At 43.8% G+C, this 17,236-nt stretch overlaps 1 protein-coding gene across 1 annotated transcript in view; it reads left to right on the top strand.

The window, feature by feature from the left end:
• The window catches only part of C8A (complement C8 alpha chain), a 58,175-nt gene that overhangs the window by 14,081 nt on the left and 26,858 nt on the right, over positions 1-17,236 (top strand). Inside the window, exons 3-7 of the mRNA XM_010958366.3 lie at positions 1,946-2,090; positions 2,971-3,118; positions 8,466-8,655; positions 11,187-11,387; positions 13,344-13,584. Of these exons, the coding sequence (XP_010956668.2) occupies positions 1,946-2,090; positions 2,971-3,118; positions 8,466-8,655; positions 11,187-11,387; positions 13,344-13,584 (925 nt within the window). The remainder of the gene's footprint in view (positions 1-1,945; positions 2,091-2,970; positions 3,119-8,465; positions 8,656-11,186; positions 11,388-13,343; positions 13,585-17,236) is intronic.

Raw genomic sequence — 17,236 nt, 5'->3', positions numbered from 1 at the left:
TGTGGAGAGAAAATTAAAATATCTCCATAGTCCCAAATTGATCATTAACTGTAACCTCTTCTCACTGAGTTCAGAGTTTACAGACCTCTTATGGCTGTCAGTTAACTGAAAGGCAGGGAAGGCAAATGGACAAGCTTGATCCTCACTTCTCTTTGCTACCTCTGCCTCTTTGCTAATGAGCAGTCAAGTAGGCGGGAGTGGGCAAGAGGAAAGAGAGGGCAGCTGCCCTGCTCCACACGCACCCACTGGAAGCACCTGGAAAAGGATGCCTTAATGATAAGGATGCGGAAACCCCTTCTGTCTACTGAGCACCAGTGATGTGCCAGGAACAGGGCAAGGTGTGTTCTCGTACTATCTCTCATTTAGTAGCTGTCATCACACTCATCTTACATATTAGACAACAGACACTTGGAAAAGACCAGTGACTCACGATTAGTTAGGAAGTGAATTCTGGATTTGAACCCAGATTCACCCCTGTTCTTTCAACTATAAGACGCAAGTGAAGGGATCATTAGGACTTGTGATGAGTGAGGTCAACTAGGTCAACCACCTCATTTTACAGATGTGGAAACTGAGGCACTGGTACTTTACACAGCAAGCAAGCAACAGACTCAGATCAGAGACTCAACTTCATTGCTTCTCAAATCACTGCCTTCCTACTTACTTACTAAGAGTCTTAAAGGAAAGGGCCGTGGGCTGAGCCAGCGTAGGAGGCAGCAGAAAATATGGTGCGTATTGACAGTGTTTGAAGCTCTCCAGACAGCATGTTTTGTATTGTTATATGTATTTTTGAACTAGACTCTAACCTTTTTGAAAACAAGAATAGAACCTCAATTTCTTGGAGTATCTTAGTGTTCAGCTTCCTCCTTACACTAGTACCTAACACGGTATACACCATGCAGAAAACAGTGTCATAAAAACATTGAGCCCAAGAATCGATATGCAGTTTTATTCTTTCTGTCCTTCCTTCAACAAGTGTTTATTCATCTGCACTCAGACTGGACACTGCGGGGTCTCAGACGATCACTCCAGAGCTCTGTTGGTCTCACTGTCTTCTGGATGGGCTCCTTCTACACAGTAGGCAAGGTGACCACTTGCTACCTACAACTCCCACCAACTTCAGTTAAAAAGAAACTATGTTTTCCAGTAGCTCTGAAAGGAGAGGCCCAAAGAGGGCTATGATGGCCCTAAAGTTGAGTCATGGACCAATCATCACAACTTGGCAGATACGGTACTCTGGGTGCCCTGGCTAGTTCATACACACACATCCCTGTGACCAAGGGGGTGACATCACCCCGACCTGAACCATCTGAGATATGTCACAAGGAAAGGGGATGCCATGACGAGGAGACGTTCTGCAAAGGAAAAGCAACATACATTTTCTAAAAGTGACTCCCATGTAACTGACCACAGATCAAGCGCCACGTGTACGAAGCCAAATAAGGCAGAGTCTTCCCTTTGCCAGTCCTAACCCCACAGGCAAATTGTTTCTAAACTAGTGAGAAAGGTAGACAAGAGGACAACCAACCACAACCTTATATGACAACTGCTAGGAGAGAAGGTAGACAGGGAACTGAGACTGCTACCTGGTTAGGTAAGAATTTCCAGAGAAGGTAAGCCATGACTCTTGAAAGATGAACAGCTACTAATCAGTTTAAAAAGTGGGGACAGAGGTCCTTCCTAGCAAGTAGAAGACCCTAGAAATGCCTTGTCCAAACCTTTCATTTGATGTTTGAGAGCCCTATTCAATAGTCCAGCTGGTGATGGTGTCAGCTCTGGCTGAAACACCACCTTTTATGAAAACTCATATCCTCAAAAGACAGCTTTCCAGGCAGCTCTCAATCATTAGACAGTGAGTGATTCCTTATGTTGAGTTGACACCTGCCTGCACAAATCTTGGATGATTGATAGACAATGAACGTGTCTGGTTCAAAATCTGATTTAGTACAGATACCGGAGCCTCTTGCAGCCAAGCAAGTTTGGGGGAGCCATCTGCAGCGGGAATATCTGGGACCAAGCCAGCTGTCACAGTCCCACAGCTTGTCTGAGGCAAGCACAGTGTGGACAGGATTTCCAGTGTAAGGAGACAGGTGAGTAGCATTTCAGCAGCGTAACAGCTGTGCCTGTCAAACTCCATGTGCAGAACAGTCATCCAGGGCCTTGCTAAGATGCAGACTCCTGAGACCCTCCTCTAGGGATTGTGACTCTGGAGGTTTCCGATGGGGCCCATGAATCTGAATTTTAAGCCAAGCCCACAACCCAAACGATTTTGACGCAAGTTGGTAGGAACATTTGTTGATTTAGAAAAGGTACAGTTCACTCGTTCATCCATTCATTGAATAAATATTGATTGGGCACGTATTACGGCCAGGCAGTGGGCTACCTGCTGGTGATGTAGAGATGCAAAAGTCATGTGCCTGAGTACCCTCAGAGTACCCTCGTCTCTTTGGGAGACAGACCTACAAGGGATCCATGAAAATACCACGTGATAGCCAGTATAGTGGATGCCTGAACCAGGTCCAGTGTACATACTCTCTGGCATGGGGTGCCCAAATCTGCTTTGGGGAGTCAGAGTGGGATTCAAAATGGTACCTGAGCTGAGACTTAGAAAATGAAAAAGAGTTTGCTAGGAGACAGAACGTGCAAAAGCACAGGGATTTAGGGATGCGTAATCAGCCTAGAGTAAGTGCTTTGGGAAGAGAGGCAGGGGATGGGCCAGGTAGGTGACCTAGGGAGGTTGGACAGTGGCATTTAGAAGAGGAGACCTGGGGAGGCACTGGACGTTGCAGGGCAGGGGATGACATGGCCAGACTGGCGTTTTAGAAAGATATCTGGGGCTGCGACGTGGAGTCTGAATTAGAGAGGGGAACCCCAGGGCAGAGCCTGAGTGTGGTGACTATGGGTGCAGGTCAGAAAGAGCAGGAGGAGCCCCAAAGGCCCCGGAAGCATCCGCAGCCCCTCCTCTCCCAGGTCGCTGCCTGAAACGCCACCTCGTGTGTAACGGAGACAGGGACTGCCTTGACGGCTCTGACGAGGATGACTGTGAAGACGTCAGGGTCTCAGAAAATGACTGCAGCCAGTATGAGCCGATTCCAGGATCGGAGACGGCGACCTTGGGGTGAGTCACTGCCTGCAGGCTGTCTGGGGGCAGGAGATGATTTCTCTTCAGTCTTGAGTATTAGTTTCAAGGAAAGGGGGTCTTTGTGGGGAATTCCTCTGAAGAGCATCCTGTGAGGCAGCGCTCATGGTGCCTCTAAGCATCTCAGCCTGTTCGGGCTGCTCCAGCAGAATACCACACACCAGGTGGCTTATAAATAACAGAAATTGACTTCTCACAGTTGTGAGGCTGGAATCTGAGATCAGGTGCCAGCTCGGCCAGGTGAGGGGGTTCTCTCAGGTGGCAGACTTCTCGTTGTGTCCTCACATAGTGGAAGGAGCTAGGGAGCTCTGTGGGGGCTCCTTTACAAGGGCACTAATCCCATTCATGAGGGGTCCACCCTCATAACCTAAGTACCTCCCACAGTTCTCCCTCCAGATGCCACCACATGGGGGTTAGGATTTCAACATGTGAATCCTGGGAGGGGGGCACCAACATTCAGTCCAAAGCAGGTGGTTTGCCCAGTCCTGTCTACGTGATGCAGCTCACGTTTCCCCCTCCATGTCTCTGCCCGAGGGTCCTCCTTCACCCCTTCCCACTCTACTGCTCACCCCTCTTCCCTCAATTCCATTTCCAAGGCCCCTTTAAGATGCTACATCTTCCATGAAGGCTTCCCTGATATCCCAAAAAGAGAGCTCATCTCTGACCCACGTGCTCCTTCCAGTGGCCCTGGTCATGCTCTGCTTTGCACTCGGTTGCCGATAGAGCCAAGGCTAACACTGTGACCCAGGGCAGAGGAAGTGGGCTCTGGGCTGAGGTGGGGTGGGGCTTGAATCTCCACTGCTGACTTACCCCTCTCGGGCCACAGTGTCTCTGGCGAGATTCAGTCAGCTCTGACTCTAACTTTACCTCACTGTGTATCTAACATTCAGGTTCAGTCTCTTGCACACATCACACTCCCTTCTTCTGAGACTTTAAATAAAGTTAGCTCCTTCTTTCCGGAATGTCCTTCCCTATATTCCTAACTGGTTAACTTTTTAACCTAGTGTTATGTACTGAATTCTATCCGTCTAAAATTCATACGTGGAAGCCCTAACCCCCAGTGTGACTGTATTTGGAGACAAGACCTTCAGAGAGCTAATTAAGGTCAAACGAGGTCATGAGGGTGGGGCCCTAATCCAATTAGGACTGGTGTCCTTTTAAGAGGAGGAGGCAGCACCAGAGAGCTCTCTCTCTTACCGGTCACCAGGTGTGCCAAGAAGGGGCGATGTGAGGACACGGCGAAAAGGTGGCTGCCTGCAACCCAGGGAGATAGGCCTCATCAGAAACCAAGCCCCATGGCATTTTGCTCTTAAGACTCCCAGCCTCCAGACCTGTGAGAACATAAACGTCTATTCTTTGAGTCACCCGGGCTGTGGTATTTTGCTGTGACAGCCCAGCTAAGACACCTAGGGATCACCTCCTCTAGCTCGTCTTTTTGACATCCCCTCCCCTCCTCTTGACGCTGACTAGGCTGGCTTAGTCCCCCTCCCACTGCCTCCAGTGTCCCTGTGCGTCCTGCTCTCCCAGCACTTACCCAACAGGGCAGAGACACCTGTTCCCCAGGCTGAGGGGTCCTTATCACCTCTGCTCCTCCAGCATCCAGTACAAGGCCAAGCTCATAGTGACACATGGCATTGGCAGTTCCTTGACCAACACTTTGTCTTGGCCTTGGGCCTGTTCTCTGACTTGAACCTAAACTCTTTGATGGCAGAGGCTGCTCTGGCTTGTCTTTTTTATTTCCCCAGCCCTTAGGTCAGAGTTTTCCTTGAATAGCCTCTCACTGAGTACTGGGTGAAGTGAAGCAAGTCAATATGAACAGCTGGATCTTTACAGAGGAGGAAACGGAGAGGTAGAAATCATCACACAGTGACCTGGCCATGTGGCAGCCCACGTAGGGCAAGTGTGGGTTCTAAGAAACGCTGCTGTCCTTCATTAAGGTTTAATTACGTTGAGATCACAGCGCATCTACCAGACAGGACAGAATCCCTTAAGTGCATGTAGACACACACATATGAAAGGACGATCCAATTCCTGTTTTCTTTTAGACCAATAATATTAATTCTCTTGGACTGCCATGACAAAGTGCCACAACCTAGGTGGCTTGGCAGTAGAAACACGTTTTCTCAGGAGCTCAAGTCAGGAGATGAAGGTTGTTTTTTCGGAGACCTCGCTCCTTGGCTTGTAGACGGCTGCCTTCTCTCCCTGCCTTCAAATGGCCTTCCCTCTGTTCTAACTTCTTCTTCTTGAAGGACACTAGTCATACTGCATGAGGGCCCTCCTTAATAACTTCCTTTTAACTTAGTTACTTCTTTCAGGATCCTATCACCAAGATAGTCAAATTCTGAGGTTTGGGGAGTCAGAACTTCAACATAAGAATATTGGGAGGACGTAACGGCCTCTAACATCAATAAAAGGGGATTCTTGCTAATTTTGAAATGAACAGAGTGCAAGCATGAACTACTGAGGTGCTGACGTGGAAAACAACTCCCCCCTTATAAGGACAAAGAGATCACAGACCAGGACCCGGCTCTGGAATGAGTCAGTCAAGAGCATCTCAAATGTACTTGCCGGGTCACGTGCTTTGCCCAGAGAACACTGAAACCAGCAGAACAGCCCCTCCTCCACCCCCAGCAGCTGCCATTATGGCGGGTTTTCTATTCATCTCCAGATCTCAGAGGCCCTTCCTGATATCTTTTTTTTTTTTCTAATTTAGGCATTTCCCAGTTTTTAATTTTTATTTATTGTTACAGAGGTAACACACGTTGGAGGTAAAAACTGAAAGTCTTCCTTCACCATCCTCCACCTGCCCCAGCCACTCACCCTGTCTTCCCTCCCCACAGCTGACCCTCGTTAGCGGCTGGGCACAGGTACCTTCAGTTTGTGGGAAAATGCACTGAGGACATAACGTTGTATGGAGAGTATGCCTCTCACGTGTATTGTGCATTACAGACATAAGTATATTTTACATAAATGTGACTGTACTCTACATACTGTCTATAACTTGCTTTTTTCACCTATAATACATTTTGAAGATTTCCCCCTGCCCCATATCTTCTATTGTCTTTTCATAGCAACATGGTGTTTCATAACAGGGATCAGCAAACTATGTCCTGAAGGCCAAATTCAGCCTGCTGTCTGTTTTTAAATAAAGTTTTATTGAAACACAGCTGTTGCCTGACAATGGAAGAGTTGAGCAGTTACAACAGAAACTGATAGAGCCTGCAAGGTCTAAAGTGTTTACTATCTGGCCCTTAATTTAAAAAAAAAATTGCAATTCTTATCCTATATATGGTATAACTATATGATATTTTATATAAATATCTCCTATTAAAAGATAGATTATTTCCCATTTTTTCCTCTTATAAACAAAGCTGCAATGACCATTCTCATACACATATTTTTGCACACATGTGTGAATATTTCTGCACAGTACATTTCTAAAAAGTGGAATTTCTCTGACTCTGTCTTTTAATTTTCACTGAGGCTTCTGCAATCAGATTTTCCAAATATACGTAGGCTTTACTTATGCTTAGAGGTTACAGTACAATCTTAGGGCTATCATTCTTTTGAGTTCTTCTTTCATGCATTAGAGAGCCTGTATGTATAAGCTACAGGCAGAAACGTGTTCTATAGGGTGAAAGATAGAAACTTAAGGGTAAAGAAAAAGAACCCAGATTGTAGTGTCAAAAAAAAAATATATATATATATAGGCAAATAGTCCAGCTGTGACTATAGGCAAGTTACTTACTTTTTCTGAGCTTCAATTTTTGCATTTGCAAAATTGTCATGAGGTTGAAAGCTAATGTATGCTAAACGTCTGGTAGAGTGTGTATTCAATTCATCATACCTGTTATTACATCACTTCCACTAGTACGAAGGAAGAGATGGAGAAAGAAGAGAAGAGGAAGTTAACTTACATTGAGTTTCTACCACACACCAGGTGCTCTATCCTTATCCATTTATTCCTGCGAAGTAGAGTTTCTTCAGTTTTTCCCCTGCTCACCTGCCTTTATGCCTTTTCATGGAGGACATAAATAAACACAACAAATTCTATGCCAGAGGCAATCACTGAATGTCACGGGAACACAGAGGAGGGACAATCATCTTCACAGGATAATCAAAGAAGGCAATACGGAGGAGGCAACACTTGAGTTGGGTCTTAAAGGCTGAGTAGGAGTCTGAGAGGCAAAGACAAGCAGTAACTGTACTATCTACAGCCTAAGAGGCTGAGATCGTTAGGTCTTAGAACTCTTAGCTGACTCTCCATGTTCTTATTCAGTTAACTTTCCCTTTTTAGGAAATTAAAGCTTTCTTTCACCTGTTTAATGTTATTTTTACCTGAATATGGTTACACTGTCCATGACCTAAAACAGAGAACTTGGGCAGATAGATGTGAAATGCCTCAGAGACGGAAGTATGGGGGAGTATTTTGGGAAGGGTACTGGACCAGGGGAAAAGAAGTATTACTAAGTGCCTAATATCTACTGTCAACTTCACTTCTGTTTCACTTTAATTACTGCCATTTGGACTTCATAAAAATCATGAGAGGTAGTTTTACTATGTCCCATTCTTCAAATGAGGAAACTGAGCTTCAGAAAGCTCCTAGAATGTGTCCAAAGTCACACAGCTAGTAAACGATAGAGCTGGAAATCCATCCTGCCTGGAAGACGACAGCCTTTCTGAGGATTAGATCCTCAGCTAGGACTATGAATTTACACCCACTATTTCAAGCCTATTTTTCAGCCCTTTTCTGAAAAAATAATAACAAAAACAACAATAGCAACATTTTTTAGTACTTTATATATGCTAAGTGCTGTTATGACTCCTTTACATGTTTTAATTTATGTTTACCTCTGTGAGGGCAGCAGTATTAGCTGCTTTTTACAAACGACTAAACTTGAGGCACAGAGAGGTTAAGTGATCTGCCCAACGTAACACAGCTAGATGTGGCAGAGATAGGAAATGGGTCCAGACTGTCTGGCTCCTGTGCTTAGACTCTTGATAATGTGCATATTCTTCTTTGATTTATTCAACAAATACTGAGGGATGCCTCCTACATGGGAGCTCTGTTCTAGATGCTGAGCAGAGCTGGAGCTGTCTGGCTGATCTGGTTCAAGGGAACCTGGGGGTCCAGGCCCAGTCCACTCAGTCTCCTACTGTTACTCAAAGTGGCCCTTAAGGTAGTTCAAGGAACCCTGTGGCTCTGCAAAGCAGTTTGAGAAACCACTGCTCAGACCACCAGCTACATCATCTGCTAGAGGGTATTTCATGCTCTCTTTGCTTTTCCAATGCTCTCTCCCAGAAGCTGACTGCCTTTTCAATTTAGATATAACATCCTGACCCAGGAAGAGGCTCAGAGTGTGTACGATGCCAGTTATTATGGGGGCCAGTGTGAGACCGTTTACAACGGGGAGTGGAGGGAGCTTCGCTATGACTCTGCCTGTGAACGTCTCTACTATGGAGATGACGAGAAGTACTTCCGGAAACCCTACAACTTCTTGAAGTACCACTTTGAAGTAAGTCTCAACAGGGGTGCTCCCAGGCCACTGTTGGTGGGGAGTGAGGGGAAGCCTGTCGGGGGAGACAGAGGCCTTACTTTGGGAGACCTGATTTCCTGTAGGGCTTGCGGGTGGCTGCAGGTCCCGCTGCACCTGCCCCCACACTTGCTCGGTGCTGACGAGCCAAGGGTGGGACCGGTGAGCTGCATCCTGTGAAGGGGACCTGCCCACTAGATCTCGGTGGGCGATCTGGTCCAAAATCAGTAAAATAGATTCAGGGCCCTATTTTCTGGGCCGCGTCTATCGCTAGGCTGTGGCTCTTTCAGAATAGAAGTGTATCGGACCTTGAGCAGCTCACTGACCCCATCTGGACTCAGTCTCCTAAGATATAAAGTAGGGGCAGAGCAGAAGGTGGCTGGGGGTTCCTAGAACCACGACCCTGCTTCACCGAGAGCAGGTCCTCACTGATGACTTTCATCTCTCGGCCTTCTGTACATGGTTTTGCTTGAAGAAAGGGTTCTGCTGTTAAAAGTACTTGAAAACTGCTGATGATCCCTAAGACTCTCCCTACCTCTAAAATTCCGTGGTCTCCTGGCCACCATGGAACTTTGGTCAGCTCCAGAGCCTGTTGCTGACCATTCATTTCTTTACCCCTCACCCTCTAGGGGAACCAGCCACACAGCAACCTTCACTGGATGCTTACCATGTGATCTACTTCCACACAAATTCTCCCACTGAATCCTCATAACAGGACAATAGGATGGATATTATCACTGACCCTTTTTAGATATTAAAAGACCCCAGAGACTTAGTGGGACAAAGTGTCAGGTCCAGTAGGCGGCAGAGACAAGATTCACATCTAGGTCTACCTGAACTAAGCCTGACTATACATCATTTAGAAGGGAGGATAGATAATGTAAATTATATCTCTGTATCATACACATTCTATCTATATAGAGAGAGGATACGATTCCAGGACTCTGAACAATTATCTAGTCACACTCCTCCTCCCTCAAGTTTCTCAAGAGAAAAATGTTGACAGAGGATAAAACCAGGCTTATGAAGTCTGTTTTTAAGAAGTTGACTCTCACTATTTATAATAGCCAAGACATGGATGCAATCTAGGTGTCCACTGACAGATGACTGGATAAAGAAGATGGGGGGGGTGTGTGTGTGTAATATATATATAATATATATGAGATGAAATATTACTCTGCCATGAAAAAGAAGAAAACAATGCCATTTGCAGCAATATGGACAGACCTAGAGATTATCATACTAAGTGAAGTAAGTCAGACAGAGAAAGACAACTATCAAGTGATATCACTTATATGTGAAATCTAAAAAAATGATAAAAATGAACTTACTTATAAAACAGAAACAGATCCACAGACACAGAAAGTAAGCTTATGGTTACCAAAGGGGGAAAAGGGGTTGGAGGGATAAATTAGGAGTTTGGAGTTAGCAGATACACACTACTGTATATAAAATAGATAAACAACAAGGACCTACTGTATAGCACAGGGAACTACATTCAATATCTTGTAATACCCTGTAATGGAAAAGAATCTGAAACTATACACCTGAAACTAACACAATATTGTAAATCAACTATAGTTAAATTGAAAAAAAAAAAAAGGAAGTTGGCTCTCCGCACCCCACTTCCACTTTGGCCATCAGGTCTACGGTAAACTGAGCTGGACGACACAAACAATGACATTTTCCTAGCCTCGAGGACAGACTAGGTTATGCTGTGGCAGTGAAGGATTCTGAAATCTCAGTCTTTTAAAGCAGCAATGCCCTACTTAACAGTGCCCTTCCATGCCCATCCTGAGGTAGAAGGGCAACTCTCATCATTACACTCAGGACCCAAACTAATGGAGGATCCATCTCCACATGTGCTCTTGTGATTGTAGAGTGAACCATTCCTAGACTCCTAACCCTTGTTTCCTTGGCTCAAACTCATACAAAGTGTAAGACCATGTGCCAGGTCAAATTGACAGAGAAACACAATCCTACTGTGTGTGTCTGGAAAGAAATCTGCAACATTTGCAGGTGGTACCTCTCCCTAGAACTATCATCACCTGCCTGCCCTCACCCTTTACCTCCCAGGTCCATAGCTAGACGTGGCTTTCTGTATCTCTCCACTGCAGAGCCAAGGAGCTGTCTCTACTGGAAAGAAACCCATGCAGAACAATGTATTGCTTTCTGCTCCCTTAACGGAGGTGCTGGGAACTGAACCTCATGCACGCCAAGCATGTGCTCCGTCTGCTGAGCTATACTATCCCCCCTAGAACAGCAGAGCATTTTATCAGAGTCACTGGCACACGTGTACATGTCTTTAAATAAACATTTTAGCACTACTGCTAAACACTAACTAAACACTGCTGTATTTTATTCATTTTAATGAGTATCAATTTGGAATAGCCTTTTAAAAGATTTATACTAACCTGAAACTTTAGATATTTTATATAGAAAAGATTTATATTAGCGTGAATTGGAATAGAACTCTGTGTACACAAAGCTAACATCTATGTGTTTTCTTTCAGGCCGTGGCAGATACTAAAATGTCCTCAGAGTTGTATGACAATGCAAATGACCTTCTTTCTAAAGTGAAGAATGACAAGTCTGTGTCGGCTGGAGTGACCATTGGCGTAAGCCCCACAGGCAGCCCATATACAGTGAATGTGGGTCCATCTGGGTCACGAGCCGCTTCGCTCCTGGATAAATTAGACAAGTATAATCAGAAGGTATTAAAACACAATGCCTCTGTCGCACAGTATTCCATAGTCTACACAGAACATGTATTACCTTAACTGCATTAAAAAGTACAGTAGTAATTGAACCTTCATTTGCTTGTGTAATTGGAAATGTCTGATCAGTGGTAATCATGTTTGTTTTTCTTATTACGCTTTCCCACAAAGAATCATCACAAAGGGAATAAAATCGCACAGTAAGACTAGAACTCTTATCACTTTCCCCATCTTTTTCATGGTTACCTGGAGCATACAGGGAAATACTTAGAATGGTAATATCTTAAAGGGAAACAGCCAAGCCCTTGAAACTAGACTTAGAAGAATTCTCCAGCAGGCTTTGCTTTTGCAAATAGATGGGAGGGCTGGCCTGCTCAATTAATCTCTCATTTATTCATCAAACATTTACCACTAACTGCCTACTATCCTGAGAGGTCAGGCAATGCTTCCTTGAGGAATTTAGGAAATCTCCCTCAACTGAGATGTAAAGACTAGTACAAGTTGTCCAGATGAAGGGAGGCAAAAGTTAGCAGAAGGCTGTTCCAGGCCTGGGACACAGCACGTGCAAAGGCTCAGAGATAAGAGACTGCCTCACACAAATTTGGGATTGAAAGTACTTCAGTTGGCTGAAGCACAAGGTGGGAAAGCAAAGTAGGGAAGTATGAGAATGGACAGGTAATCTGGAGCCAGCTGAATTAAAAAAATTTTAAATTGAAGTTTAGTTGATTTATAATGTGTTAGTTTCTGGTATACAGCATAGTGATCAGCTTATACATAAAAATATACACATACATATACATATATATATACACACACACATACTCTTTTTCATTACAGGTTATTACAAGATATTGAATGTAGCTCCCTGTACTACATACAGTAGGACCTTGTTGTTTATCTCTTTTATATACAGTAGTTTCTATCTGCTAATCCCATACCCGTAATTTATCCCTCCTCCCTCCACTTTCCCCTTTGGTAACCACAATTTGTTTCCTATTTATTGAATTGATCAGAAATGTACCAAAAGCCTCAATACACTGATGCCAGAACTGGGGATTTAGGGCTTAAAAATTAGTTTGGATGATGAAGATACAATTATAAAAGTTAATTTCCTCAACAAATATAAATTACATCCTGGAGCTTCTCCACAGATAAGCTATTGATCTGAAGGGCAAGGACTTTTCTGAGATCTGGCTATCACAGATTCAGGTGGGCTTTTCTAAAAGCAGGTGGCCTCTTCCAACCTTCACTATCACTTGGGATCAAGGTGCACATCCCCTGCAAATAATGTGCATACATGATCCTCTCCTTCTTAAACTAATCCAGACTCACCCTGGTCCTGTCTCTGTTTTATGATATCAGGATCCTGCTTTTCTTTACCCCTTAACAGGGCAAGATCATTAGAATGTTAGCTCCATGAGGCCGGGGACCTAACTCATTCAAGATCATGTCCTCTGTACCTAGCATAATGCATGTGACTACAGGCACTGCTAGGTATTTAGTCAAGAAATTCAATATTGGCATTTTGCTGTGTCATCAAAAATATGCCTAAGCCTGACTTTTAATGGATATTTAATACTTGTGGAGGAGGCTGCATAATGCAGTGCTTTAATTGGAGCAGTGGAGGGAAGAATGGCCTGGGGGATGGATGGACGTGAGGAACACAGCGAAACACATTGTAGTAACCAGTCCAGTGAGAGCTGATGAGAACCTGACCTGGACCGGGGCAGCGGGACAGAAGGCATGGGAGAAGGAGCCAGGCACACACTGGTGTGCAACACACGCTTGCAAAATGTAGTCATTAGTTTGTTACACGTATTTGTGTTCATACAGTCAGATGTAAATATATACATTTCCCACAGCTACTAAATGCCAACCTCTTGCATTATCTCTCATGCTAAAAATTTATATTCTTTATTCTTTCCCTTCATTCGATGGTGATTGTCATTGCAGAAATATGGCTTCATCAGAATTTTCACAAAGGTACAGACGGCCCATTTTAAGATGAGGAGGGATAATATCATGCTGGATGAAGTTATGCTGCAGTCATTAATGGAGCTTCCAGAGCAATACAATTACGGCATGTATGCCAAGTTCATCAATGACTACGGCACCCATTACATAACATCTGGATCAATGGGCGGCGTTTATGAATACATCCTGGTGCTCAACAAAGAGGAAATGAAAACGGAGGGTAAGTAGAACAGAAGCTTGATGTACACAGTGGTCAGTGCATACACCAGACATGGTCTGCGGCTTTCTAGGCACTGGCTGTGTTGCCAGAGAATAGGTTCCTGCCTCATTCAGGAAAAAATTCAAGATCAAGGCATAGGAAAGTGAAAGCAAGTTTATTTAGAGAGATACACACTCCACAGAGTGTGGGCCATCTCAGAAAGCAAGAGAAAGCATGAACACGAGGTGCAGGGTTGTTAGTTTTTATGGGCTTGGTAATTTGATATGCTAATGCGTGGGAGGATTATTCCATCAACTTTAGGGAAGGGGCAGGGATTTCCAGGAACAGGGACACTGCCTACTTTTTGACCTTTAATGGTCAGCCTAGGAACTGTCGTGGCACCCGTGGGTGTGCCATGAGGCTCAAGGTCAAGTGGAAGTCAAACCTTCCACCATCTTGATTCTAACCAGTTTGTCCTGTCCTCAACTTCTGTGTCATTCCTTCAATGGTTGTGCCCTGCCCCATTCCCTTCTGTCTCAACTATAAGCCATGCAGGATCTCATTTAGTCTCCATGACAACTCTGTAAGGTAGCATTAGCAGTAGTATTTATAGGGAATTGAGGTCCAAAAGGGTGAGATAACTTGCTTGTGAGCACCACAGAATTTGAACTCAGACTTGCTGGGCTCTCTAAAACTATGTATTTACTACTGTATCACAGTTATTTAAGAATAAAGGATTGCTGGGGTTTTGCTATTTAAAAAGTTAAGACATTTTAAATGTAGATTCTTGGTTAATGGAACCACCATCTAATCAGTCAGTGATGCCAGAAACCTGGAGTCACCCCAATCCCTCCTTCCTCTTGACTCCTGTAGATTCAGTTCTCTCTCCTGAATAGCTCTCACCCATCCCTTCTTCTACATTCGCCCTAAATGGTCGGCTGCATTTGCATCTTTCACTTATTACTACGTCGGCTCCTAAATGGTCTCGAGGGGAAGACTTACCCCTTCCAATCCATTCTCAACAACTGCCACCAGAAGGACCTTTCTACGTCACCAATCTGATGACATCACCCCCGTCTGTATCCTGAATGGCTAGGAGTAAAGTCAAAACTCCTTAGCGTGACATCAACAACCTCCATGGTCTCACTCAAAACTGACAGAACAGTGGTTCTCAAAGTGCGGACTCTAACTGGCAGCATCACATCACCTGGGAACCTGTTAGAAATGCAAATTCTCAGGCTCCCATCCCAAACCTACTGAATCAGAGACTGTGGGGGTGGGCCCAGCAGTCTGTGTTTTGACAAGCCATCCAGGTGTTTTTTTTTTTTTTTCAGGTGATTCTTTTAAAAAAATTATTATTTTTTATTGAAGAATAGTCTATCTATAATGTTGTGTTAGTTTCTGGTGGACAGCATAGTGATTCAGTTATATACATATATATTCTTTTTTCAGATTCTTCTTCATTATAGGTTATTACAAGATATTGAATACAGTTATATAGGAGGACCTTGTGGTTTATCTATTTTATATATAGTAGTTTGTATCTGCTAATCCCAGACTCTTAATTTATCCCTCCTCCCTTTTCCCCTTTGGTAACCGTAAATTTGTTTTATATGTCTGTCTCTTTCTGTTTTCTGTTAAATAAGTTCATTTGTATCATTTTTTAACATTCCTCATATAAGCAGTATCATATAATATTGGTCCTTCTCTGTCTGACTTACTTCATTTAGTATGATAAGCTCTAGGCCCATCCATGTTGCCGCAAATGGCATTATTTCATTCTTTTTATGGCTGAGTAGTATTCCATTATACATAAATACCACATCTTTATCTATGATGGAAGCAACCTCCAGGTGACTCTGATGCTCAGTACAGTTTGAGAACCACTGACTCAGTCAACAAATGAGTAGAAGGGTGAGAGATGCATCCACATTTCACAGGCAAGTTCAACTTCCCACAGAAGTTTCCCTGACTGTACAAGCCCAGACTGGCTACTTCCTTCCTTCAGCACATTCATAGAAATGCCATACTGTTTAATCTTTCAAAAACAATTTTCCAAATGTTAATATTTCTCTCCTCATCTGGATAGCAAGACCTTGAAAGCAAGCATCCTGTCTGATACTTCTACGTTTTTAGCACCCAACACAGGGGTTAGTACAGACTGAGTGAGCAATACAAGACATGGAGTTTGAAAGGGGGCACTAATTTAGATTCCTGGCCAGGGTCATTCATTAATTTATCTTTCTATCCATGTAGTCATCCTTTTATAATTCAAATATCTACTGAGTGTCTATTATGTGTTTGTGTTAGGCGTACAAAGGCAAGCAAGTCTAAATACAGTCCCTACCCTCCTGCAGCACAATACTTTACGAACTGCAGGTGGAAACCCAGCAGTAGGTCTGGAAATCAATGTATGGATCACAAATATTTTGAACAACAACAACACAGATCAGAAAATGCCACGGAGGATCGCAGGCAGTGAAGATAAGTCATTGATCAAGAAACTTTTTCTAGTTAAAGACATGTACTCATGTACAGAGTCGTGATACAAAGTGAACAGTTCAGGATGGACCAGTATTCTAAAAAAAGTTTAAATAACCTAATTCAAGTGGTTCTTTTTAGAATCACTCAAAAACGTGAGGAGGAGGAAGAGCTGACATTTGCCGAGGGCTTCCTGAGCTCCAGGTGCTGTGGTGTATTTTTTCATTTAATTTTCTTAACATTTGGAGGTTGGTGTCATCCCAGTTTTAGCCCCAGAAACACTGAGGCTCCTCCGGAAAGTTAATCACTTGGCTCAGGGTTGTAGGAAGTTGTCATCAGAGCCCCGGACCCACGGTCTTTCCACCACGTGGTCGTGGTAGGGCCTTGCCCTTGAGCCCCATCTTTGGTGCTGGATTACTAACTAACTGCCTGGGGTATCTCGAGCCCCTCCTCTTCAAAATCTGTGAGGCAGAAACGGGCTTCCAGTGTGGTTAATATTCAAAAGCAGCCCACCAACGAATCGTCCCAGGGATAATTACCTCAGCTCTGTTTATAGAAAACCATATGTTGATAATAGCACAATTTGCTCTTTGTGAAGAGCTGGTTTTCTATAAATCCGGAAAGTTAGTGTTGCTTTTCTATAAATATGGAAATGTGCTAATCATCACCTCATCTGCTGGAGACCGCTAATAAATCAGAATGTCATTTACATATTAACCTACAAAGAACAAAAACATCTACCTTCTTTCCCTTTGACAAATAAAATCACGCACACCCTCTTCTCCATGTTTGATGTTTGTCTAATTTTCTCTTTGTCTCTTTCTCAACCTCTCTTTCTCTCTCACTTCCTTTTTTCTAGGTCTCTCCCTCTCTCCTCTTTGTCACCATCTGTGTATCTTTGATCTATATGACTTTAATAATATTTATATTCTATTAAGTGCTGGTTTCTAAGAAACACTCTGTGCGGTACAGATTCAGTCCCCCAGTAGCTGAATGTGGAATGGAATGATTTAAGTGAACACACTGGCTGGTTTGCTCTGGGGGAATCTTTTGTCCTTGGGTTTGCCTCAGATCCTCTCTGGGTATGTCCCAGAGGACACACAAGCCTGTTTGCTTCTAATGCGTCCTTTAGATAAAATGCTTCTCCTCAAAGACAGCATGAAACCATGCATCAAAAATCAAGGGACGTCTT

Source organism: Camelus bactrianus, chromosome 13 (assembly GCF_048773025.1).
Source record: "Camelus bactrianus isolate YW-2024 breed Bactrian camel chromosome 13, ASM4877302v1, whole genome shotgun sequence".
NCBI classification, from domain to species: domain Eukaryota; kingdom Metazoa; phylum Chordata; class Mammalia; order Artiodactyla; family Camelidae; genus Camelus; species Camelus bactrianus.
Note: the sequence above shows the minus strand (reverse complement) of the source record. Positions and strands in the feature narration are given on the sequence as shown.